Genomic DNA, 26,677 nt, shown 5'->3' on the forward strand with positions numbered 1-26,677 from the left:
CATAGTTCTGGCATGGCAGCCAGTCAGCTGGACACAAATCAGAGGAGGAATGTGGATAGAAACTATTTTGTTTTGGAGGCATAATTTCTGTCATTTTTTATTTATTTGCTATATCTGCAACTGTATTCACGGCTTATGGTAGGGAACAAAAAATCTGAACTGTGTATGAATGACTGTTGGTTTGGGAACACAAAGAAACATAGTTGTGTTTGAATTGCATTTACATTTATTCATTTGGCATATACTTTTCTCCAGTTCAAAGCCTTAACCACTGAACCTCCTGCTCAGTTGTGTGCATCAGTGTTGTAAGTTACACTGACTGACCACTATTAAGAACACATGCTCATGCATGCAGTGATTCAATTAGCCAATGTGCCAGCAGTGCACTGCATAAAATCATGCAGATACAGTCCAAGAGCTTCAGTTGATGGTGTTTGCTTAGTTAATTAACTTCAGTTATTAATATTAATATTAATGGTAACTCCTGTCAGCCTTGAACAGGAATCTGAAGTTACAGTGGGCACAAGCTCACCTAAACAATTAACAGCTAAAAATAGGGACAAAGTGATGTTTTTCCCATCTTCAACTGTCCAGTTTCATTGAGTCTGTGCCCACTGTAGCCTCAGATAGCTGTTCTTGGCTGAGAGAAGTGGAACCTTATGTGATTGTCTGCTGTTGTAGCCCATTCGCCTCAAGGTTCTTGTGATGTGCATTCGCTGAGATGCTTTTCTGCTGAGTTACTGTAGCATTTTAGCAGCTTGAACTCATCAGCAATTTGTTTCTACCTGCAGAACCACTATTCACTGGATGTTGTATTATTATTATTATTATTATTATTATTACTATTATTATTATTATTATTGTTTTTGCAACATTCTGTGTAAACTCTAGAGACTGTTGTATGTGATAATTCCAGGAGATCAGCAGTTTCTGAAATACTCAAACTAGCCCTTCAGACACCAACAACCATGCCATGGTGAAATTTTCCTCATTAGATTTTCCCCATTATGATGTATGATGTGAACATTAATTGAATCTCTTGACTTGTATCTACATGGCATTATGCATTATATATATTCCTAATGAGAGGGAGTTGCAAACGTTCATTGCATATGTTAATTCTTTTTTTCCTGAGCTTATGAACCATTCCTTCTGTATTACATATTAACTAATCTAAGTGATTATTGGAGGTGTGTTTTATTTAGTATTATACAGCTATACTTTTCTGTTTGATACAGTACCTGCGAGAAATGCATATCCTAAACCAAATACCATACGGTATAAATATGAGAAAGAGTTGCAATAGATACAAAAGTGATATTTCACTTACAAGTACTTTACAGAATTTTATTTTCACAAAGATATTTGCACACATTTGGCTATATAAAAAAAGGTCTTGCCATATACATTCAGTAATTTTTAGAAGAAGATACCTTAAGATAGCTGTTTTCAAACTCAAAATACAACCATGAATAGTCTCTCCCTTCAGTGTTCTCTCCAAAGCTGCATTCCCAAAACACACACGTGCTACTTCGGCTAGAATGACTAAAGTTTGCTGAATTAACAAGTAACATAATTTACAGACAAATATAGAAATATCTATTTGACCTGATTGGTTGGATGTTGGTTATCCACATCCATTCTCCCATTTACAGACCCTGGGATGCAACAGAGACCTGGGCTGCCAGAACATGGGGCTAACTTTTAGCTAAATATTACATGAAGTGTACTGACATAAAAAACACTGACCCTACTGTTAAATATGATATTGTAATTGGTACCATACACTATTGTTTTAATGTATAAATATTTTTTGTATAAATACTGAAAGTAGCATTGGTACCATACACTTTTGTTTTAATGTATAAATATTTCTTTTGTATAAATACTGAAAGTAACATTGCATAATTTGTGTATGTTGTATGAGTGTGTAAAGAGGCCGATTATTTCAGGGCTGTCTGGGTCGTGTTTTCATCTCCACACTTTTAAATGAGTACCTCTCCCCAGTTTGAGAGTCAGTGAGGATGAACCAGGTGCCCCAGTAAATGCCATCTGTGATGCCAGTGTAGCGGCCGCTATAGTAACGTCCATTCAAATTGGCAGCAAAACAGGAATCGAACCACCAGCCTGCACCGTAGTACTGAGCACAGTTGCCAGCTGCATAGCGATCATGATCATGATCATATGTGCTGAAAGCTCTGCCATCATGGTTGTAGTGCTTACTATAGCTGAGGGCGTTACCAGCATTTCCTTGGTAATTTTGTGCAGTCAGACGAAACCTAACAGATAAAAATAAAAAGAGCAGGAAGAGTGAGATATTTTGTAGGTTTACACAAACTTAATTTCTTATATGAAAATTGCACTTGTGTTCCTGAGTGCGCTGGATCAATTAACATATGTTTAATATGTGTGTTTCTTGTAATGCAAAAAAAAAAATACTCTACCATTTTTCAACTCATTCTCTTTTATGATTTAACATACAACTCCAATTCCGAAAAAGTTTTGACAGTATGGAAAATGCTAATACAAAAAAAGAGGGGTTGAAAAAAGAAGGTGATGTGAAATAGTTGAGGCAATTATCTAATCATAGTATATAAGGAGCCTAAAAAAAAGGCCTAGTCCTTCAAGAACAAGAATGGGTCGAGGCTCGCCAATCATTCGCACAACAGATGTGTCGGCGAATAATCCAACACTTTGAGAACAACATTCCCCAAAGACAAATCGGTAGAATTTTGGGCATTTCACCTTCTACAGTGCACAATATAATTAAAAGATTCAAGGAATACGATCAAATCTCTGTGAGTAAAGGGTGAGGCCGAAAACCACTTCTGAATGCGTGTGCTCTCGATCCCTCAGAGATCACTGTCTTAAAAACCGCCATGAGTCTGTAATGGATATCCTGACCTGGGCTCGGGAATATTTTGGTAAACCATTGTCAGTCAACACCATTCGCCACTGCATCCACAGATGCAAGTTAAGGCTTTACTATGCAAAGCAGAAGCCATATATCAACACTGTCCAGAAGCACCGCCAACTTCTCTGGGCTGTGTCTCATCTGAGATGGACAGTAGCACAATGGAATCATGTTTTGTGGTCCTGCGAGTCAACAATTCAAATAGTTTTTGGACAAAACAGCCATCGTGTTCTCAGCGTAAGATCCAAAAGCCAGCCTCTGTCATGGTATGGGTGTGTGTCAATGCCCATGGCATGTGTAACTGGCACATCTGCGAGGGCACCATTAATGCAGAAAGATATGTTCACATTTTGGAGCAACATATGCTGCCATCCAGATGTCGTCTTTTTCCAGGGACGTCCCTGTATTTTCCAGGAGGACAACACCAAACCACATTCTGCCCAGATTACAAGCGCATGGTTGTGTAAGCAGAGAGTACGGGTGCTGCAGTCTTGCAGCCAAAATAGGGCAACAAAGGCCCCATACAGTTGCACAGCTGAAGAAATGCATAATGGATAAATGGGGGAAAATTCCACTTGTTAAACTGGTGTGTTCAGTGCCCAAATGCTTAATATGCGTTATTAAAAGAAAATGTGATGTTACACAGTGGTAAACAGTCGACTGTCCCAACTTTTTGGAGTGTGTTGCAGTCAATAGATTTAAAATGAGTGTATATTTTCAAAAATAAATTAAACTCACAACGTAAAACATTAAACAATGTGTTTTCAATATGGTACAGTGTGAATTGAATTTTCAAATGACTCTTTATTGGAATCGGGATTGAGGATATATATATATATATATATATATATATATATATATATATATATATATATATATATATATATATATACCTGAGATTTAAAAAAAAAAAAAAAAAAAACAGTTACAAAACCATCTCTAAATAATTTGGACTCCACCACTCCAGTCAGACAGACTGTGTACAATGAGTGTACATAACTCCAAGAGCAAGACGTGTAATAGTACACAAGGTCACAAAGGAACCATGGGTAACTTCTAAGCAATTAAAGGCCTCTCTCACATTGAGAACACTGAACAACAATGGTGTTCAGTGCATGGCAGGATTGTAAAGAGAAAGCCATTGCTCCCCAAAAAGAACATTGCTGACCATCTGCAGTTTGCTAAAGATCTTGTGAACAAGCCAGAAGGCTATTGGGAAAATGTTTTGTGGACGGATCAGACCAAAATAAAACTTTTGGTTTAAATGAGAAGCGTTATGTTTGGAGAAAAGAAAACACTGCATTTCAGCATAAGAACCTTATCCAGTCTGTGAAACATGGTGGTAGGATTATTGTGGTTTGGACCTGTTTTGCCGCATCTGGGCCAGGATGACTTGCCATCATTGATAGAACAACGAATTCTGAATTATACCAGCAAATTCTAAAGGAAAATGTCGGGACATCTGAATCTTAAGAGAAAGGGGGCCATGCAGCAAGACCAAAAACGGTTAAAGAAAAATAAAGTTAATATTTTGGAATGGCCAAGTCAAATTTAATAGTAATGTTGTGGAAGGACCTGAAGCAAGCAGTTCATTGAGGAAACCCACCAACATCCCAGAGTTGAAGCTGTTCTGTACTGAGGAACGGGCTAAAATTCCTCCATGTCAATGTGCAGGACTGATCAACAGTTACCAGAAGCGTTTATTTGCAGTTATTGCTACACAAGAGAGTCACACCAGATACTGACAGTAAAGGTTCACATACTTTTGTCACTCAAAGATATGTAATATTCGATCAGTTTCTGCAATAAATAAATGACCGAGTATAATATTTTTGTCTCATCTGTTTAATTGGGTTGTCTTTATCTACTTTTAGGACTTTATCTAAAAAGTACTTTATCTACTTTTAGGAAAATCTGATGATGTTTTAGGTCATATTTATGCACCACTGTATATAAAGAAAATTAGAATTAGACAGACTAGATGATAAACAAATCATAGACCATTTTGGTATTTGTGATTGGTTTTATATAGAGTGCATATGTGTGTATAATGTTCTTGTATAGCGTGTACAGTATTGAGTTACATCATTGTTTATTTCTCACCCTCTGTATGTGTGTTTGTGTGTGTGAGGAATTCTGCACCTCTGGTTCTCTGATGCCACTTTAAAGCTGTTGTAGATGGCATGTCGGGTTTGCTGATGCCAGTCTTGGAGAGTGATGCGGAGTGTGTGTTGCCCACTGGCTGTAAGAGCATGTAGAACTGCATTCCCTAACCAGTGCTCCTTTTGTGAAGAACCAAAGCCATCTCGGTACTCCCGCCAAGTCCGATTAAAGTCCACTTGCCCATCAAATCGGCGCTGAAACACTGTCCATCCACCTCCTGCAGACTCCATATCACACACAGCCTGAAATGAAGGAAAAGACTTTATTTACCAAAAGTGTGTGTGTATATATGTGTGCATGCATCTCATCCTATTTTTATAGCCTAATGTGTCAGTTTCAGGGCTGGGCTGTGTGCATTGCAGTGGTGTGTTGAAGCACCTCCAGGGCTGGTTTTTGAGGGTCTGGTTGGATGGTGTAAATTCCATTCTCTTTTATCCCAAACTGAAAGATTTCGTAGCAATTCTGCGGATAAAGTCCTGCAGATGGAGACACTACCAGACACAGAGATGCATAAAACATACACTTAAAGGACAATAACAGCTACAGCCACTGCCAAAATTATCGGAACAGCAAGGCCAATTCTGTTGTTTTAAGACATTTAGGTTTGAGATCAAAAGATGAATATGAGACAATAGATCAGAATTTCAGCTTTCATTTCCTCATATTTACTTAAACAACTTAGAACATGGCACCTTTTGTTTGAACACATCCGTTTTTTCAAATGATCAAAAATATTGGAACAGGTGTGCCCTGGGCAAAAACAATAGAATTGGCCTTGCTGTTCCAATACTTTCAGAGGGCACTGTAATTTAATATTGAATATATGTGTGTGTGTGTGTGTGTGTGTGTGTGTGTGTGTGTGTGTGTGTGTGTGTGTGTGCGTGCGTGTGCATGTGTGTGTACCGGTTAAAGCACTTTGTGTTGGTGGTGGGCCAGATTGCGTGATGCTCTTCATCAACAGCAGCAAGTCTTTTTCTCCATTTTTCCCCACTGCTGCCCTCTCTGACAGACACACAGTCAGACAGGTTGGTCTAAAGCTATTTGATTTACAGCCCACACTATTTATGAGGTTGTGACAAGGTTATATAAAGATTGCCTAAAGGTTTCTCAGTGGTTGAATAGAGGTTGTTTAAGTGTTAGTTCTTGCAGAAGAGTCACATTCCTAAGAGTACAACAGCTATCAGCTTCTGTTTACTGTGTGTGTGTCTGTGTGTGTGTGTGTGTGTGTGTGTGTGTGTGTGTGTGTGTGTGTGTGTGTATGTGTGCGCGCGTTAGTGGGGTAGAGTGGAATTACTTGAGACTGCTGAGAGAAACGCATTCACGTAAGAGGTTCTCAAAGCAGTAAATGTAAGCTTTATGAGACTATGAGCCACATACCTAGCCTGCCAGCCATGTCTCTCAGTCTCTGACTGTGGCAGTGCAGGTCACACTCGGTAAGCACCGCTGTCATTAGAGCCAAAATGGCTGTCATGGAATTGGATCCATCTCTTCGATTGCCTGAGGCTGGTTCATGTTGTTTCATACACCGCTGTAGCTGCATCAGATGTTCCGACATGGAAGATGACTAAACAACACACACACACACACACACACACACACACACACACACAAATTATATTATGTTTTTTTTTTTTTTTCTCCAGTTTTGTGTGCCATGGACTGGCTCTGGACTGACCTGACCGGTCTCTAACCTCTCTCTAACCTGTCCAGGATAAACTGGTTACTGAATGAATGAATTAATGAATGAATTAATTAATTGATGCATGGATGGATGGATGGATGGATGACACACACTAAAAAATACAGTTGGCAGCAAGCACTTGAGAGTTTTCTAATTCCTCCAGGTATATGTCTTAAAAAATCAATATAAAAGCCACAAACTAATATAATACACATAATAATAAACAGTCACATTATAATACATAATGATAATGAATATTCATTCATTTCATGCTGATTAGTAATTGAATGCAGTATCTCTGAGATATAATTACAGTTGGCTAGTTTTGCAGTACTATAAAAACTGAAAACACTCAAACAAATTGATGATACAGAACTTTCATATATATACAAAAAACAAGTGCTGCTCTTTGCTGTTTCCTTCATTTAAACACATAAACAGAAAAATGAATACAACCATATACTGGTTCAGCTTTTCACACTGAAAGCACAGAAGTACAGCGCACCTAAACACACACTTAAAAATACTCAGGAAAACTCACCTGTGTGTTTCTTTGGAGAGGCTCCTGTGTTTTTCTGGGCAGCGTGTCCTTCCTGTGTGTGAGGTGTGTTTTTGGGGGAGATGCTGTTGCACTGCAGCCCCCATCACACCTTCTGTTGGATGGCCCAGCCACCAAACTGTCCATCTGACACAGTACACACAGACACATCACACACACACCCAGCAAAAGCCAGCGCAGAACGCACACACTGCTAAGGGCACTCATGGGAAAGCGAGAGGTGTAACAACAAGTGACTGCACGCAACTGTCTGATGACCCCTGTTTTCTCTCACCAATCTTCAGGACAAACTGTTGTCTCCTTTATTCCTCCACCTAGGACCTTCTTAGCACCTCGGTGTTTCGAATAAATATTGTTTGGGTTTTTTTCCCTTCAAATCTGTGCCAATTAGGTCTGCATCAGATTATATTGTGTCTTTTCTATGCCTCTTTACATGTGTAAGTCTTTACCATGCCAACACACTCACTTCCACTCAAACTTCTGCTGTCTTTCTCTTCTTATTTGATCTCCTCTTCCAACCCTCTATCCCTCCCTCTGTTGCTCTCCTCTCTCTCTCTCTCTCTCTCTCTCTCTCTCTCTCTCTCTCTCTCTCTCTCTCTCTGTTTATAAGGTTCTTGCTTAGATTCCTAGATAACAGTTTCTTTGCTCTCTGACATGCACCGATGCTCCCTACCCCCCAACATCCAACCACCCACTCACCCACCCACACACACACACACACACACACACACACACACACACACACACACACACATACACACACACACACACACACTGACTGACTCAGAAATTAATAAAGTTTTATACACTGTCTTATGTAAAACCTGAATACCCCACATACTTCCAAATGAATATATCCATACTTCACCATTAGGCTTTTGTCCTTTTTGTGATTTGTGTACTGTTTGTTGAACTTGTTAAAGGTCATAAAAGCTGAAAGACTCTGGAATTCCTCTTGGTACTCTTTTATGCTTATATTAACAAACGCACACATGCACACTTTCTCAATAGTGTGACCTCTGTTACACTCTGATCTCTGACCTTTCTGTATAAGAAAAAGGTGCTAAACCTGTCCTTGACTGGTTTAGAGAGGTGTGTTTACTCTTGTCTGTGGATATGTGTGTTGGTGGGATGAGTTGGGGGGTTGATGGACAGACAGACAAGAAGGAATGATTGGCTGTAAGTGTGTTGTTCACTCCACACTGTTGTAAAAGTCTATAAGGCTCCAAAATATTAGAGTGGAAGTCTCTAAACAAAAAACTAAATCATACAACACAAGAACTACTAAACACCCATAGATGCACGTTGACATCCTGCTTGAGGTAGGACACTGTAGGCATATGATTCTGTGTTGCTCAGCTCAGTAACTGGCGCCATCTTGTGATCATTGTATCATTGGTCATTATTGTTAATGTAATGGACACTAACAATATGGACACTCCCTGGTATAACTACCATATAACTTCCTTGGCATAACTACCATGTGGAAAAAAGTAGAAACCTTAATAGAATTTGTAATGACTTTAATGGGAATTGTATTGGTTTTAATGGAAACTGTAATGGTCCCTGTGAGTCTCTACTGGTAATTTGTTGCCTTCTACTGGTGGCATGTTATGTCTAGTGGATACCATTAACGACCAGTAATGGTAATGATTTTAATGGTTAGCTGATGGTTTGTAATGGTATTTGTAGTGGAAACTATTAGAACTTCTGTGATGGTTTCATCCCCCCCCCCCCCCCCCCCAGCAGGATTAACAATAGTTCTTTTCTTTCCTGTGATGCTTTGTCAACACTGTAACTTCATATGCTTAAGCTTGTTGATAAGAAACTATAAAGAGAGAGGTCTGTATTTCTGAAACTACGAGCTTTCACTTAAGAAGGATTATGGCTATATTATCACCAGTTTCGCCTGTTGTTTGATTTGCTTAGAGGTGAGGTATACCATAAACTTATACCGTATATCAAGACTATAAGTCAAACAAGTTTACAATAACGCGTTAACACGGTTTCTACCACTTGTCCTACTTTATCAACCGCACTTAAAAGTCTAACAATACTACAGGTATTCTTCTATTTCCTATATTACTGTGACTTCCGCTTCCAGTATAAAACTACACATAGGATACTTTGACAGTGTGAACTGTCCAAGTGTGAAAGGATTCCATCATGTAAGTATAGGTATACAAGTATAGGTGTATAGGTAATACAGGCAACTTATTATCAACGTTAAAATATTAAAAATCCTTGAATTTTTAGGCGCGCAAAAGTGAAGTGCGCATGCGCGATAGGTAAACCCAGGGTATATCACAAACATTTCGCTGCAGAACCAACACGTAGAGAGTCTTTTTGATTGGGGTTTGGACAAACACGTCAGATCCAGCTCCACCCCCTAGACTTTTGGTCCAGTAGCGGTTGAGCTCCTTGATTGGCTGGATTTAATAGTTTTGGTACCCGCCCCAAAAGTATGCGCGTGCACGTCACCAGTGTTGTCACGGGGACTCCAGGAGGAAGTGAGAGAAGGAAGGAGAGCATACAAGAATTACGGTACGAATACAAATAACGAATACAAATAAGACAGACTCATTTTGCAGCTTTGTATTTGACACGAGCGAGACAAGTGCACAGTGTTTTGCAGCTGGACATCATCCCAGTACTTTAATAGTCACTTTAGAGCCACTTTAGGGAAAGTAGGCTGCTCTTGAAGAGGATACAAGACCAGACGTATCAGGTTTGGACCCAGTAGATATCTCTGGATACAGAAACGTGTACGTGTTTGTTTTGTAAAAGTACTCCAGGCTGTGTGCTGGTGTTACAATGTGAGAAACAAGTGCATCTCACCCTCTGTATGTTAACACATACGGGTTGCTTATTCTGGAATAAGCTTCAGAACATTAATCTCTAAGGTCCTCTTAAAATAAGGTGTTGGTGTAACATTAAATCAGGCTTGCTTTTGATTTGTCCTCCAGGTAGTATGGCATCCAGGAAGAAAGTTCTTCTAAAAGTCATCATACTTGGGGATTCAGGGTAAGTGTGTGTGTGTGTGTGTGTGTGTGCGCGCGCGCGCGCGCGTGAGAGAGAGAGAGAGAGAGAGAGAGAGAGAGAGAGAGTGAGTGAGTGAGAGACATAAAGAGAGATATTCTTGTCACAAAGATATTTGTCATTTTTCTGATATGCTATTATCGAGAAAACTATATAAAATTAAATTTTCTTAACTTCAGGTCTGGTGCAAGATAAGAGGCTCATGTATTGCACTGAAAATGCTGGAAATTCCAGTTTCCTCTTTCAGTTCTCTTTTTTTCTCTCTCTCTTTCACTGCAGTGTTGGAAAGACATCTTTAATGAACCAGTATGTTAACAAGAAATTCAGTAATCAGTACAAAGCTACAATAGGAGCTGACTTTCTTACAAAGGAGGTGATGGTTGAAGACAGACTTGTTACTTTGCAGGTATTCTGTTAGAAATACACTCTCATTCGACTAACACTACATTTATAAGTAAAACATTTCCATGACAATTAATATCACTGCCTAATATCAGTAGATATAGATAGGATGTACCCATATGGCATATGATTTTCTCATCTCATTTCAGTCATCCATAATCACTTTCATTGTGTGGTAGTATCAGACTTAGATAATGGGCTTGTAACTATTAGAATTTTGATTATAATCTTGGATAAGTGGCAAAATCAGTTTCGTGATTATAACATGATTATAACAAGTGCCACTGCCTTGCATACTAGACATGTAATGTTGCAAGCTAGAGATCTGGTACCTTTTGTCACTAAATGTGGCCAAGAAATGCCAACTTTAAGAGGAAGAAGCCATTTGACTGATAATGTAGTCCATAAATCACTGACTTTGAAATAATTCAAACAAAATTTAATACATTTTAAAGACACAATGCTGTGACCTATTTTAAATCCAGTATAAGACATTATTTTGCTTCCAGGCATACCTAACCAGATTGCAATATTCTGATGCTTCTGTAGCTAAAACTACTAGACATGTGAACTCGTTCCACATGGCCACGTGACCAGAATGTGGTCAAATGTATGTGAACACCTGACCATCACACCCATATGTGAGCCTTCCCCAATCTGTTGCCACAATTTTGGAAGCACACAATTTTATAGAATGTCTTTAAGATTTCTCTTCACTAGAACTAAGATGCTGAACCCAAACCTTTTCCAGCATGACCCTCTCTGTGCACAAAACAAGGTCAATAAACACATGGTTTTCCAAGGTTGGTGTGGAAGAAATCAAGTGGCCTGACCTCAACCCCTTTGGGATGAACTGCAATGCCGATTGATGTCTGCTGAGTGCCTGACCTCACTAATGCTCTTGTGACTGTATGGGCAAATCCCCACAGATACGCTCAAATCTAGTGGAAAGCCTTCCAAGAAGATTGGGGGTTATTATAACATAATGGGGCACTAAATCTGGAATGCGATGTTCAACAAGCACAAATGTGAATGATGGTCAGGTGTACACATACTTTTGGCCATACCGTGTCATATAAAAATGAATTGCTGCATTACTCCTTCCAAGCACAAAATGGAACCTGCTCATGTTTCCTCTGTCAGACTGTGTGTAAATATGTATCATAAATTCTGCTCGACCCAATACAGTTTTTGTCTCGGTCAGATTTGGGACACAGCTGGACAGGAAAGGTTTCAGTCACTGGGCGTGGCATTTTATCGGGGTGCTGACTGCTGTGTGCTGGTGTTCGATGTTACTGCTCCAACCACATTTAAGACCCTGGACTCCTGGAGAGATGAGTTTTTGATTCAGGCCAGTCCTCGTGACCCAGACAACTTCCCTTTCCTGGTCCTAGGCAACAAGATCGACCTGGAAAACAGGCAGGCGAGTAACACATAGGCCCAATAGGAAGTGTTTGTGATATTAAAAAGGTCTTTGTGAAAACCACAAAGGACTCACTTGTGTAAACAGGGTCTAAAGACCAACATTTTCAAAATAATTCACTGTACACCTAGCATAATTTGCCCTAATGTGTATCCAAGTCAAAAGGAAAAAAAGTCCTCTTTACCAAACACCACACAACATTGGAAAATACCATCTCATTATGAAATAATTGGTTTAAATGTAAACAAATTTTAAAATTTGTAAGAGAATGTTTAGTGTAGCTGGGCCTGGTGGTAATATTCTTGTTATTAGGAATACTTAGTTGATTGAGTAACTGTTATTCTAATATGCCTGTTCCATGCATGCCTTTCAGGTGGCAACAAAGCGAGCACAGGCATGGTGTCAGAGTAAAAACAACATGCCATACTTTGAGACCAGTGCAAAAGAGGCCATCAGTGTTGAACAGGCATTTCAAACCATTGCACGAAATGCTCTAAAACAGGTTAGTAGGATGCCATTTTATTATATTCTGGTGCTCACTGACTCATTTGTCCAGGTACATTTAACTATGCATGTCACTATTTCTCTCTCTCTCCCTCTAGGAAACAGAAGTTGAGCTTTATAATGAATTTCCAGATCAGATTAAGTTGGACAGAAATGACAGCTCCAGCTCATCGGCACAAAGCTGCGGCTGCTAACACTTGTGTACACAGACACTAACAAGCTCTGTTAAATGAAAACAGATTTGCACACTTTTTTCTCTTTTAAACTTTTACTTCAACACACACACACACACACACACACACACACACAGTATGTATGTATATACAGTATATGCCAAAATGATTTCATTTTTAAATAAATGCAAACAAATTGTCATTCTTGAGAAAATTTTCCTTTGTTCTGTCTTCAGGATGTTAACTTTGATGTTAACTTTGATCATGTCCTGTTTGTGTTGGAACACAATATATCAGAGATATCAGGGTTGCACACACGTAAAATTCCTTTGTCATCCATTACCATGGGAAAAACCAATGAACATTCGACATGAGAGACAGGTGGTTCTAGTACAATTCAAGTAATTTATATTAAAAAGCAGGGGTCGGGGTGGCGTGCATGGTGGCACAGTGTTTCTGCCTCGCAGCTCCAACCACAGTCCCAAGTTCAATCCTGATCTTGGCTTACTTTCTTTGTGCAGTTTTGCATGTTCTCCATTCAAGATTCAAAGCTTTATTTGTCACACTTGCATTTGTACAGTAGCTCGTACAAAGATGTAGTGAAATGAAAAGTGACAACTCTGAAGTTACAAAATAATAAATAGACTATACAGACAATATACTATTAGTATACGTAAGGTATACGGTTATGGGGTAGGGGAGGATGACACACAAACAACTAATACACATCTGAAAAGGTATGTATGGATATACCTTTTTAATGTAATTATTTCAGTGTTCAGTGCATGTACAACTATGCTATCTACAGGTGATGTATGTGCGTGCATCAGTGTTTGGAGCTAGAGTAGTGATTAGGAGTTCAACGCTCTAATGGGGGGGGGGGGGGGGGACTTCTTAGCCTCTCTTTCCTGGCTATGTGGTTTCAGAGGTACTTTCCACCAGAACAGTCTGTTTTTGGGGCATGTGGGATACTTGATGTTTGCTGCTTTGGACCTGCATTTGTTCTCCCCATGTCCACTGGGTTCTCCAGTGTCCTCACCTCCCAAAAACGCTACACTGCCCCAGCTAAATTGTTTGAATTTATTCTTTATTATTCCATTATTTATTTTTCCCACCATCACCAATCATCTTAATGTATGTGCTGAGGAATGTGTTCATGAGTCCTGGCCACCAGGACCAGCTGTTTCAGACATATCAAACTTTGTTTTGTGCTTAATAGTATGTTTATATTATTTGTAACATTATTCATTCCTTCATCTTCAATAACCTCGTTATCCTAGTCACAGTGGCAGTAGATTGAGAGTCTATCTTAGGAACCTTTCCTATTATGCACCGGCCAAAGCACTCGGACCTAACGTGCGACTTTCAAGATTTCATCTGGCTAACAACACTGAATAAACAGCATGACGGTGTGTGCAAATGTGCAGCATATTACGAGGTATTTAGCAGCTGCTGGACGCCTGGGTGCGTAAGCAACATCGAGGCACCCAGCTCTAGGCCTCTCGTTGATCCGCCCACGATTTTGAAACCCCACAGGAAGCTAAAAACAGAAAGGTTGCCAAAGCTCAACCACGTGATGGCGTATTATGTGCTTGTTTGGAGAAATTAAACCAACTATATTTTGGACATCTTTAGCGAACTAGTTCAAACTAACCTCTTTTCCAGTACTTTAGACATTTAACGTTGGTCACATGTCCATAACACTGCGCGTCTGTGTACAGTTTCATCATAACTCGTGCTCTAACTCGCCTCCCCTACCCGCTGTAGCGTGCTACGTGCGGGGTGATGTCTTGTGTTTACCCGCATTTGTCCGAGTGTCGCAGCTCATTTGGGTTTTCCGCATAGTACTGAACTGGCCGTTGTTTGCACTTCCAGTGCTGAACGACTCGGATGCGGATCGAGCGAGAAGGTGCGAGATAATGGATCTCAAACTAACAGCAAAAAACACAACTCGAGCCATGCACCTGCTGGAAGTGTTGTTGTTCTCAATCACGTCCGCGCGTCGTTGATAAATACAGATCAGCCTCATTGACACCAAAGTCTCGGAGCGGGGTTCAATAGCATCTCAAGGCGCTTCAGAACTTAAAGTTGAACCATGTCTGCTCAGGCTGAGGAAACTGCACCAGAAGCAGCAGCACCAGTACAACCATCACAACCAGCGGCCAAAAAGAAGGGACCCGCCAGTAAAGCAAAGCCTGCCTCTGCAGAAAAAAAGAACAAAAAGAAGAAAGGGAAAGGGCCCGGAAAGTACAGCCAGCTGGTGATCAATGCTATCCAAACGCTGGGAGAGAGAAACGGCTCGTCTCTTTTTAAGATCTACAACGAGGCGAAGAAAGTGAACTGGTTTGACCAGCAGCACGGGCGCGTGTACCTCCGCTACTCCATCCGCGCGCTGCTGCAGAACGACACGCTCGTGCAGGTGAAGGGTCTGGGCGCCAACGGCTCCTTCAAGCTCAACAAAAAGAAGTTCATCCCCAGAACCAAGAAGAGCTCTGTAAAGCCGAGAAAGACTGCGAAACCGACCAAAAAGCCAGCCAAAAAAGCAGCGAAGAAGAAGAAAAGGGTCAGCGGCGTGAAGAAGGCGACTCCCCCCCCAGAGAAAACCTCCAAACCCAAGAAAGCGGATAAAAGTCCAGCCGTCTCTGCCAAGAAGGCGAGCAAGCCCAAGAAAGCTAAACAGACAAAAAAGACTGCTAAGAAGACTTAAAACGTTTATATTCTGCATGCTTTGTGCATTAAGCATTGCACTGCGGGTAAACTGCACGCTTTCTGATCGCAGTTCATTAAGTAGGATATGCACAGTGTTTAACCAAGTGTGCAAGTCACTCTGGTCTCAATGTTTTACTGATGTAACCACATGTAAATAACTGTACAAAGAAGGAAACAATCACTTTTGTAACGTCTGCTTTGTTATTATTTCTTTTCTACTAGTTAGCTAAAATAACTGCTTATGGCTTCTTTTAAAATAAAATGATAAAAGAAAAAATTGCGTTTGTTTGGTGTCATTTTAAGGCTGTGATGATTCACATTTTGTAGATAAGCATATGTATTTCTGCCGAGAACTACAAAAACTATAGAATGATGTCTTTATGTCCTTGTCATTCATAGGGATGCAAATTTATTTTTTTTAAAAATCCAAATTTAACATACAAGTTATATACATTTTCATATGTTTAACCTTTACACCAGCACTGGTTTTATTTTGCCTCCACTTTTTACACATATACAATGATGTACCAGAAATAGGCAAGGGAGTAAAAACAAAACTAATACTTAAAAGGTATAATAAACATGGGGGAATGAGGGAACAGAGATGCAGAAACATTTACATTAATAGTATGATGTGGTAAAATGTGTATGGTATTAAAAGTATGATGTGGTAAAATGTGATATGGGTATTTGTATACTGATACAATCATTGATAAGTAAAAATTGCATTATTGCATTATGATGCAAATGATACATTCTGTGCAGAATGGTACTGGGTTGTGCAGAGCAATGGAGAAAGAAAAAATAATAAACAAAAAAACTGAAATAATGTAAAATGTAACATATGAGCCTAAGCATGAGACCAACCATAACATTAAAACCACCTGCCTAGTATTGTGTATGTCCCCTTGTCCTACCAAAAAACGTAGGACTTTAAATCCTGTAAGTTGCGAGGTGGGGCCTCTATGGATTGGACTTGTTTATTCAGCACATCCCACAGATGCTCAACCGAATTAAGATCTGTAGAATTTGGAAGCCAAGTCAACACTTTAAACTCTTTGTGATGTTCCTCAAACCATTCCTGAACAATTTTTGCAGTGTGGCAGGATGCATTAACCTGCTGAAAGAGGCCACTGCCATTAGGGAATACCGTTGCCATGAAGGGGTGTACTTGATCTGTAATAATGTTTTGGTAGGTCGTACGTGTCAAAGTAACATTTACATGAATGCCAGGACCCAAAGTTTCCCAGCAGAATATTGCCCAGAGCATCACACTGCATCAGCTGGCATGCTTTCTTCCCATAATGCATTCTGGTGCCATTTTTTCCTCAGGTAAGTGATGCACATGCACCCGGGTGTCCATATGATGTAAAAGAAAACGTGATTCATCAGACCAGGCCACCTTCTTCCATTGCTCCATGGTCCAGTTCTGATGCTCACTTGCCCATTGTAGGTGCTTTTGGTGGTACACAGGGGTCAGCATGGGTACTCTGACCTGTCTGCAGATACACAGCCCCATAAGCAGCAACCTAAGATGCACTGTGTGTTCTGACACCTTTCTATCATAGTCATCATTAACTTTTGCAGCAATTTATGCTGAAAAGAGCGGCAGTAACTCTTTTGTGGGATCAGACCAGACAGATAGCCTTCACTCCCCACATGCATCAGTGAGCCATGGGCGCCATTCAATCGGTCACCAGTTGTCCTTCCTTGGACCACTGTTGATAGCTATTAACCACTGCATGCTGGGAACACTCCACAAGACCTGCCTTTTTGGAGATGCTCTGACCCAGTCATCTAGCCATCACAATTTGTCTCAGATCCTTACCCTTGCCCATTTTTCCTGCTTCCAACACATCAACTTCGAGAACTGACTGTTCACTTGCTGCCTAATATATCCCACCCCTTGCCAAGTGCCACTGTAATGAGTTCATCAATGTTATTCACGTCACCTGTCAGTGGTTTTAATGTTGTAGCTGATCGGTGATTAGATCAGTTGAAGAACTGAATGCTGAATTAACACATATTGCATATTTATTTTATACATTATTTTGTACGCACATATTGTTATCCATTTAATCTATTTTTTAATAATTATTTTATATTTAAAATAAGTGAGGTATTTATAAATAGTTTGACTTGACCTTGTTTGATATTACTTCCGACGTCTTGCTGGACACCCCCGTGCTAAACTCTGTTAGTGGTATCGCCCAGGGAACGACAAGGAACACGGAAGTGGTTCGCTGTTTGTAGCATTTCCGCTTTCAGACAAGAGCCGGATAAAGAGAAATGGTAAGAAAACCACATTGCAACAAATTATTTACTTTGAACAAAAAACAACATTAATTGCTTTTGTCAGTGTGCATATATATTTTTTATATTCATGTGGTCATAACATTAGTGGTTAGCTGCCTAGCGAAACCATCCCCACCCAGTGTCAGCTTTTCTATGGAGATTACCCCAGCAAGAACATTCAGGAGATGACTAGCAGATGTGCAAGACTGTCTGCTGACGTCATCATCTAAATTTTTCTCCGTTAGCGTACATGCTGCATCACAAACCCGTCATAAGTATCTTGCATTTAGCAGTTTACACCTTTAGTGTTAATGTGTTATTAGCTGATGCTTCTTGGTGTGAGATAGTGAACTGCAGTAGGTCCAGTATTCTGCTAAAGTAGTTCACTGGAGTATTGCTAGGGGTTAGGGGTCATATGGCAAAATATATATCGGCGTGTTTATTTAAGACCTTTTCACTTCTCAGTAAATTATTTATGATATTTAGTGTTGCTCTTTGGCTAAAAAGTGAAAAAGGAAAAGAGCAAACGTTTACAATTAATCAACGCATGTAACGGTACAAAACGATTTTGAAGTGAGTTCCAATAAAAGTCCTGGTTCCTTATTATATTTAGAAAAGTGTATTATGATATTGATGTTTATATTGTAATATCTTGGGACTTTTGGATAGACTTATTTGATTTTACGCATGAGTGTTTGAGTAGTTGATCCAGCCTGCACAGTACCGGATCATACGAGGACCAAATTTGGTCACACACTTGTCTGTAGTTCCTTGAGAGAAGTTTGGGCTTCCTCTTTCTTGTTGAATTTGAAAGTAATTGTCCGTGACGTATTAGGAGCATACACTTAAAGTGCTCAATTTTCATTCATTCATTCATCTTCAGAGTCTTTATCCTGGTCAGGTTTATGGTGAAGCCGGTGACTATATCAGGAACACTGGGTATGAGGTGGGAATACCCAGTGATGTGTTTCTAGTCCCTCACAGAGCATCCCACACACACTCATTCACACCTATGGGCAATTTAGTGCAGCCAATCAATCTACTGGCATGTTTCTGGAAGGCGGGAAGAAACCAGAGAACCCGGAGGAAACCAATGCGCACACTGGGAGAATATGTCAAACTCCACACAGACAGTAAGCCAAGCTCACTGGGACCCAGGAGCAATGAGATGACTGTTACCCACTACATCACTGTGCCAGGGTCCACACTTTCAGTGACCGTATTGACCTGCCTCTTGTTTAGAAAGTTGGAGATTCCCCACAAGGTGGTGCCCTGTGTGCAAAATGTCTCCAAAGTGATTCTTTGCTTCAGTGCCACATCTGTGCACTGACACCATTCTTTGAAGACTAATATCCAGCTGCACATTACATGCATTAGCTTATTTTATGCAATTAAATCAAAGTTGTACTTTCAGGTTTGACTTTTATGCATCAAATGTTTCAGATTGAGGTTTTGTTACCATTCTGGTGTACATGACTGAAGGATATGGATGTAACTTGGAGCTAAAGTTGTGAAATGTGTGTGGATTTAGCAGGTTTGTGGAAGAGTACAGTGTTTCAGGAATTGTGTACAGGTTCAGGCCTGTGCAATGTGTCTGATTTAAAAAGAGCACCAGTGATAGTAAGCAGACAAACTCTGGGTGTGTAATTGGTGGGCTCACCATAAGTGAGCTGTATATTTTCTAGGAATGAATGTAGTCTGGTTGAACGCTGTTGTAATAGCTGGCTGCCTCCACTCTTGTCATGTTTGTGTGTTTCACTGCAGACAGCGACTCTGCGTCCATACTTGAATGCAGTACGAGCAACACTGCAGGCAGCTCTCTGCCTGGAAAACTTCTCCTCACAGGTGGTCGAGCGCCACAACAAACCTGAGGTTGAAGTCCGGTAAGTATGCTTTTAACCTAGTGTTTTTTGTCAAAGCCTGCTTGAGTACTTCAATGCTTTTCTTTTATGCATTTTGTATATTAATAACTTAATGTGTAATACACATCTGTATTTCTTTTCTTTATTCAACATAAATAGCACAGTTTTCTGTTTTTTTCCATAATTTTATTTTAGAATCATATATTTAAAGTGCTATATCTGCCCAGTGTCTAGCAGTAGTATTTCGTTAACCCCCACTGACTGGCTGTGTGTTTGTGATTGTGTGTGATGTAACAGGAGCAGTAAGGAATTGTTGCTTCAGCCGGTTGTGATTAGCAGAAATGATAAAGAGAAGGTCCTTATAGAAGGTTCAATCAACTCCGTTCGCGTCAGCATTGCAGTAAAGCAGGTACTAAACTATCGTACATCGGTTTTACATTCCCAGAGACTTACGTTTGTAGTTGGTTTTAGAGTAGTAGCATTAATCTGTAGAAGGCTTTGATTTTATGACAGATTTTATACCACAGTAATGAAGTCTCTAAAACAATCACCACTTCAAACACGGCCTCAATGATGTGCATGCTAGAAATGATTAAGTAGCAATTTGCAAATACGCACAATTATCTTATTTACTCGTCAGTTACTGCTTCAAACAAAAACTTTGTATGATTTTTATTAAATTAAACTCAAGTGACTGTATTTATATCTTGGTGCAAAAATCTCATTGTGATGTGGTATTCAAAAGTTTATTGTCCTGCTGGAAACCAGTGTATGGAAGGGCATATGCACGGAAGTATGGAGATTGCCACCTGATTCTGAAGCTTGTGGCCAGAAAAGTGTACAAAAGATGTCAGTTCCATGTCCCATGAGTTTCTTAGGCTGAAACATTGTGAATGTTGACTGTGCTCTGATTGGTCATTTCCAGGCTGATGAGATTGAGAAGATTCTGTGCCACAAATTCATGCGCTTTATGATGATGAGAGCCGAGAACTTCTTCATTCTGCGGAGAAAACCAGTGGAGGTGAGAGATTATAAGGAGAGGAGAATAACATACCGTTGGAAGTAATCTCAGATAATATATCTTTTACATATAAATTAAAAATCTTGTATGGCAGCACTACTTTTACTGTTCTCTGCTTGATATATCGCTTTGCTTGTATTTCCTCATTTATTAGTCGCTTTGGATAAAAGTGTCTGCTAAATGAATAAATGTAAATGTATATCTGAACTGATAGTGCATTTTTTACTTAAACTCTGAGTTTTAGGATACACTGACTTGCCAGTTTATTTATGGTAATTTTCTCTAGTTCACCAACCATTTTAGTTCACTTTGCAGGCACAAGTGAGCATAACTACAAGGTAGGTGTACCTAATAAACTGGCAACTCCGTTTATGCATAACAGAGACGGGTTGTTTGGTTTTTGTGTGCTGTTCCGTGAACATGGGTTATGGCTATTGGGTAATAAAAGTTGGTTATATGTTCTATGCTTATATGTATAATGTAGGCTATACTAAATTTATAGGAGAAAATTATTAGAACATTAGAAAAAGTGGAGAATTGATCATCACTTGCACTATAACCCCTTCTGTTGTTTCTCATTCCAGGGCTATGATATCAGTTTCCTCATCACTAACTTTCACACAGAGCAGATGTATAAGCACAAGTTGGTGGATTTTGTCATCCATTTTATGGAGGAAATTGATAAGGAAATCAGCGAGATGAAGCTGTCAGTCAATGCAAGGGCACGAATAGTTGCTGAAGAATTCCTCAAGAATGTAAGTAATCATACTCATCATACACACACATAATCATACTCATACCCATTTACCATAATTAGTGTTTGGCCTCGTGCGTTTTGACCATGTGGAGCTTTTAATAAATTTTTATCCTTTAAAAATGTATTAAATAGATGCAACTTTACACTCACTGAGCACTTTATTAGGAACATCGGTACACCTACTCATTCTTTCTATGATCTAATCAACCAATAATGTGGCAGCAGTGCAATGCATAAAAGCATGCAGATATGGACCAGCAACTTTGGGTAATGTTCAAATAAACCATCAGAATGAGGAAAAAAATGATATGATCGTTGGTGCCAGACTGGCTGGTTTGAGTATTTCTGTATTTGCCGATCTCCTGTGGATTGTCACAGACAACAGTTTCTAGAGTTTACTCAGAATGCTGCAGTAAAAAAGCATCCAGTGAGCAGCAGTTCTGCGGACAGAAACACTGTTGTTGAGAGAGTTCAATGGAGAATGGCCAGACTGTTTCAAGCGAACAGAAAGGCTACAGTCACTCAGATAACTTGCAGTATTTGCAATTGTGGTGAGCAGAAAAGCATCTCAGAATGCACAACATGTTGAAACTGGAGGTGGATGAGCTACAACAGCAGAAGACCACTTCAGGTTCCATTTCTGTCAGCCAAGAACAAAAGCTGAGGCTGCAGGGGGCACAGGTTCACCAAAACTACACCGCTGAAGACTTAAAAAACATAACCTGGTCTTATGAATCTCGATTTCTGCTGAGGCACACAGAAGGTAAGGTCAGAATTTGGCACCAACAAGATGAATCCATGGACCCAACCTGCCTTGTGTTAGCAGTCCAGGCTGGTGGAGGTGGTGTAATGGTGTGGGGAAGGTTTTCTTAGCATACTTTGGGCCTGTTACTATCAATCAGTTATTGCTTGAATGCCTCAGCTTATTTGAGTATTGTTGAAGACCATGTGCATTCCTTCATGGCTACAATTTACCCATCTCCTAATGGCTACTTCCTGCATGATAATTGCCCCATGTCACAAAGTAAAAGTCACCTCAAACTGGTTTCATGAACATGACAATGAGTTCAGTGTTCTTCAGTGGCCTTCGCAGTCACTGGATCTGCATCCAACAGAACATTTTAAATTTTATTCATTTAGCAGACGCCTTTATCCAAAGCAACTTACAAAGGAGGAAATACAAGCAAAGTGATCTATCAAGTGGAGAACAATACAAATAGTGCTAGCATACAAGATTTTTAATTGAGTTCTAGAGAAGCAAAGCGTGCAGAGTAAAGGTGTAAGAGCCAGTGTAAGTGCAGATATTTTTTTCTCTCTCTCTACCACACACCTTTGGAATGTGGTAGAACGGGAGATTCACAGCATGTAAAGAAAACCAAAAAAATCTGCAGGAACTGCCTGATGCAATCAAGTCAACGTGGACCAGAATCTCAAAGGAATGTGTCCAACATCTTATGGAATCCATACTACGAAGAATTGAGGCTATTTCTTCTGCAAGCCATTGCACATGAGGAATAGGCTAAGATTCCTGAGGAACGCTGCCAGAAGCTCTGCATCTCGTTTGCAGCAGGTCATAACACCAAAAGTGTGCTCTGCTAAGTAATAAAGATGCTTGCCATGAAGGTGTTGAATAGTTTTGAAACTGGAGAAGTCATTATAAGTTGCATTTTAAGTTGAATTTGGGGAAACCACTTGAAGCATTCGTTGTGTTGAACTATTTCAATTGCTTTTGTATGTGGTTGGCTCTCTTGTAGCTGAATTTCCTGAGATGAGTAACACTGACTTGAATTTCCTCTTTTTTTTCTTTTTTTTTCTTTTCTTTTCTTTTTTTTTTTTAAATGTAGTTTTAAGGAAGCACCTCACCTCACCCTCTGCACACTGCAGCACGTCACCATGGTCAACATAAGCCCTGTGGAGGTTTGGGGTCTTGAAAGTCAAACAAGCAACAGAGAGTGAGCGAGAGGACACAAAGTTTGTACATCAACATGGAACAACATGGATTAAGTGAATTCAGGGAACGTGTCCTCACCACAGGACTGAATTCTAGTATTGCAGTGATCTCAACCAAAAGCACTCATGGAATTCAAAGAGTCTCTGTACTGTTCAGCTGTACATTTCAGTAGTTGTTAAAATTGCATTATTAATCCTTTTGTGCCAACTTAATTTGCTTGCTTGCTAACTTGCTCCAAAAACTTTCTATACTACTTCACAATCTTCTGTTAGTAATTTCTACTCATCTTTTTACCTTCAAACCCTTATAACTTCGTTATAGTTAAGTGCTCACAATGCTGCAGTATGGATTCACCTCATCTTCCTCCATGCTCATGAATCATGATATGCATAGATGCTGAACAAACCTTTTAAAATCAGGGTGGACATTCTTAGAGAAGTCTTCAATGTTCTTGAGCATGAAAGGGGGGAAAAAAGAGCCAATAATGTAAACTGTGTTAATGCTCTTGAATTATTTGTAAAATATATGTATATTGTGTGCATAGTGACATTTTCATGTCTGATTTTGATATATTGACCTTCATGCTGTTGCACATGGATTTCACAGGACCTTGTTAAATCAATTATGATGATAAATAAACATCCCTTTATTGCTTGTAATTGTTTGTGTTCATGGTGGTGCTTTTTCACCAGTTTGTTTTCAGTAATTCAATAATACCGCCTTACGTGGAATGTGCCAAAAAGCACCTTCGGTAAGGCGATTTGCAAACATTCACAAAATATAAAGTGCAAAACTTACATCTTCTGGATATGAATCTGGATCACAAACAGTTGGCACTGATCCATGCTTGAGCATAAACTTTTCAACAAATCCTGCTTTGTATTGACCCTCGTTCACAAAGCAGTCTGATGTAAAATGATTCGGACAAACGTATACAAATTTAGCAATTTTTTGGGGAACATTTCCTTCAAAAATAAAATTACTCTGCTGTGCCTTCAGTGGCTCTGAGGCTGGGAGTACATGAAGACTCTTATGTTTATTCTTACAGCCAACAACAAAACACTTACAAAGCTTACGAAGCCGAGACAGTCTTCTCATCATTGTAGCTGCTCTAGCACGCGAACGTCTCATTTTGAGACACTGTTTATGTATTATGGGGAATATAAAAAAAAAAAAAAAAAAAAAAAGGAGTGGATGGATTTTTACCATTATAGGGTGGTTCAAACACCATGTAAATGTGAATTTTGTATAATAGGTCCCTTTTTAAAGTAAATAACTGGACTGTTGTAGATCACTGTTGTAACTTAACTGAAGATACATTTAATCATTATAATGAAATTGATGCCCATTTGTCCTAATAGCTTTTTTTTTTTTTTTTTTTGGCTTTTTATTCAAACAAGATTAAAAATTGGACATACTGGCCCATTACAGGCTCATAGCCTTATATTAAGCTTTTTGGTACATAAGCCATGGAGGTTGGTGACCCATTTGATATTGAATCTAATGCACTTACATCTCTTGTAAATTGAGTGCCACTGATTATAATATGCCTTAAAATGTTGCGTTGCTTTTATGGCAGTTGCTTTAATTTAATTGTTTTTCCTCAGTGATATACGGTATGTAATTAATTGCCCATACCTTTAACTACAGAATCTATTAAATGAATTCTCTTTTGTGTATTTGTAACATTCTAAAAAAAAGTAAAGTATGTCTCAGTAACAGAGTTGACCTACAGGTAACTGGGATGATGATAGCAACAATGTTTATTACATTTCCATTAATGTAATCCATCCACGCTGCAAATACTGTATATCAGTTTTTCTATTTTTATGTCTCAAAAGTGATATGTATATACTTCTTGCTTTTGCACTGGTATAGAAGAGATAAATTACTGTCATTTCACATGCGAGATAAGTATTTTCTTTCTATTTACTGGTAGTACATTCAGAAGATTTGGCATCTTTTCACTGGCAATTATTCTCATTTAGAGCAAGGTTTGTTTTTTGCATTGTTTAAACTGGAAAATTTGCAAAATCTTTGAAATCTTTCTACATCTTACTAAATATAGGTAACATAGTTACACACAATAAAAGATTCTAAATAAGACCCAATGGAACATTTACTTGCTCTCTACAGTAAAGGAAATGATGTCACGTCCTCAAAAAGACTTAAGGAAGGAACAGAGTTTACAGCAATAGTGTGGACATACAGTACATATTTGTTATAATTTTAATAAATAATAAGCATATATATATATATATATATATATATATATATATATATATATATATATATATATATATATAAAATTATGGGAGAGGAAATGCATGGTTACATAACTATTGAACTGTTGTGTGATTCATAGATTTTATTAGTTGTATGCCTACTGGATGAACATCCATGGAGACACTGAAAGATCTTGATTGCCATATTAGAAATTCATTTAACACATTTAAAAATTACTCACAGTTCACACACCCTGCTCTGTAATTAGAGGAATATCTACAGCTTTTAAATGTTCTTCAGAAATTATACCATATTCCCCAAATCACCCCATTCAGCTTTTCAAACAGGGCTTTCAAACATCACATTTTAAGTGGGACTGTGTAATGTATTAAGTTCAGATTTTACTACACTGTATCAAAATCCTGTTATAATTTAGTATGAAAGAGGTTACAAATACAGGACAAAGGATTGCAGTGGCTAAACTGTTGGGACGATAGTGTCTAGTATACACAAATTACCACAGGCTTAGGTATGCACCAATAATATTAATAAACCCTCCATGTCATCTAGTAAATACTGACAAGATTGTCAAATATACTAATGGGTTGTTCTATAAATCTCCTACTAAATGCAGATACATGTTATGAAGTCTTTATGAAGAGAACCATCAAATAACGTTCTAGTGTTCTCAGTGTGTCTTGAGGAGACTGATCTCTTTATACCCATAAGGTCATAGCCACAAAATTAGATCAGTGAGGTAAGATATCTGGGTCCTATAATATAGAAATTCAAAGCAAAGTTAATGATTCTGGGTCTCCCCTGATGTTGCCTACTAAATGTGATGGTGATCAGAGGACTTGCGATTCAGTTTTTACTTTGATGATGAGGTCTTCTGGCAGTTTTTTTTTTTAATGACATCACTGTAGAATTGTATAATGCCTAATTGTTGACATTTACTGTGCCAAGATCACAAGGATTATCACATTACAAATGTTCAG

The 26,677-nt window shown here is 39.1% G+C and overlaps 4 protein-coding genes across 6 annotated transcripts; 3 read left to right on the plus strand and 1 right to left on the minus strand.

Annotated features, from left to right (window-relative positions):
- Positions 1-1,373: 1,373 nt before the first annotated feature.
- On the minus strand, positions 1,374-7,887 carry si:ch211-157b11.8 (fibroleukin). The gene is made up of 6 exons (XM_017479392.3): positions 7,300-7,887; positions 6,455-6,641; positions 5,981-6,079; positions 5,456-5,568; positions 5,057-5,319; positions 1,374-2,279 (listed from the first exon to the last, which is right to left on the minus strand). Exons 1-6 carry the CDS (start codon positions 7,522-7,524, stop codon positions 1,949-1,951), a joined length of 1,218 nt encoding a protein of 405 aa, XP_017334881.1. The 5' UTR covers positions 7,525-7,887; the 3' UTR covers positions 1,374-1,948.
- Positions 7,888-9,767: 1,880 nt separating this feature from the next.
- Positions 9,768-13,060, plus strand: LOC108271868 (ras-related protein Rab-7a). 3 transcript variants are annotated; one of them, XM_017479747.3, is made up of 6 exons: positions 9,768-9,861; positions 10,284-10,341; positions 10,636-10,762; positions 11,963-12,181; positions 12,555-12,683; positions 12,784-13,060. In XM_017479747.3, exons 2-6 carry the CDS (start codon positions 10,289-10,291, stop codon positions 12,877-12,879), a joined length of 624 nt encoding a protein of 207 aa, XP_017335236.1. In that variant the 5' UTR covers positions 9,768-9,861; positions 10,284-10,288; the 3' UTR covers positions 12,880-13,060. The 3 variants fall into 3 exon arrangements, with proteins under 3 accessions (XP_017335236.1, XP_017335238.1, XP_017335237.1); XM_017479749.3 differs by having other exon boundaries at positions 9,839-10,082; XM_017479748.3 differs by lacking the exon at positions 9,768-9,861 and adding an exon at positions 9,868-10,045.
- A 1,848-nt stretch (positions 13,061-14,908) lies between these two features.
- Positions 14,909-15,844, plus strand: LOC100304607 (nonspecific cytotoxic cell cationic anti-microbial protein-1). Its single transcript, NM_001200181.1, is given in 1 exon segment — positions 14,909-15,844. A coding segment is annotated over 1 exon segment (612 nt). The 5' UTR covers positions 14,909-14,953; the 3' UTR covers positions 15,566-15,844.
- Positions 15,845-17,753: 1,909 nt separating this feature from the next.
- arpc4 (actin related protein 2/3 complex, subunit 4) lies at positions 17,754-24,112 on the plus strand. Its single transcript, XM_017479746.3, has 6 exons — positions 17,754-17,859; positions 19,627-19,745; positions 20,022-20,133; positions 20,650-20,745; positions 21,330-21,500; positions 23,347-24,112. The coding sequence occupies exons 1-6, from the start codon at positions 17,857-17,859 to the stop codon at positions 23,350-23,352; spliced, it is 507 nt and encodes a 168-aa protein (XP_017335235.1). The 5' UTR covers positions 17,754-17,856; the 3' UTR covers positions 23,353-24,112.
- Positions 24,113-26,677: the final 2,565 nt, after the last annotated feature.

This window comes from Ictalurus punctatus, chromosome 11 (genome assembly GCF_001660625.3).
Source record: "Ictalurus punctatus breed USDA103 chromosome 11, Coco_2.0, whole genome shotgun sequence".
NCBI lineage: Eukaryota > Metazoa > Chordata > Actinopteri > Siluriformes > Ictaluridae > Ictalurus > Ictalurus punctatus.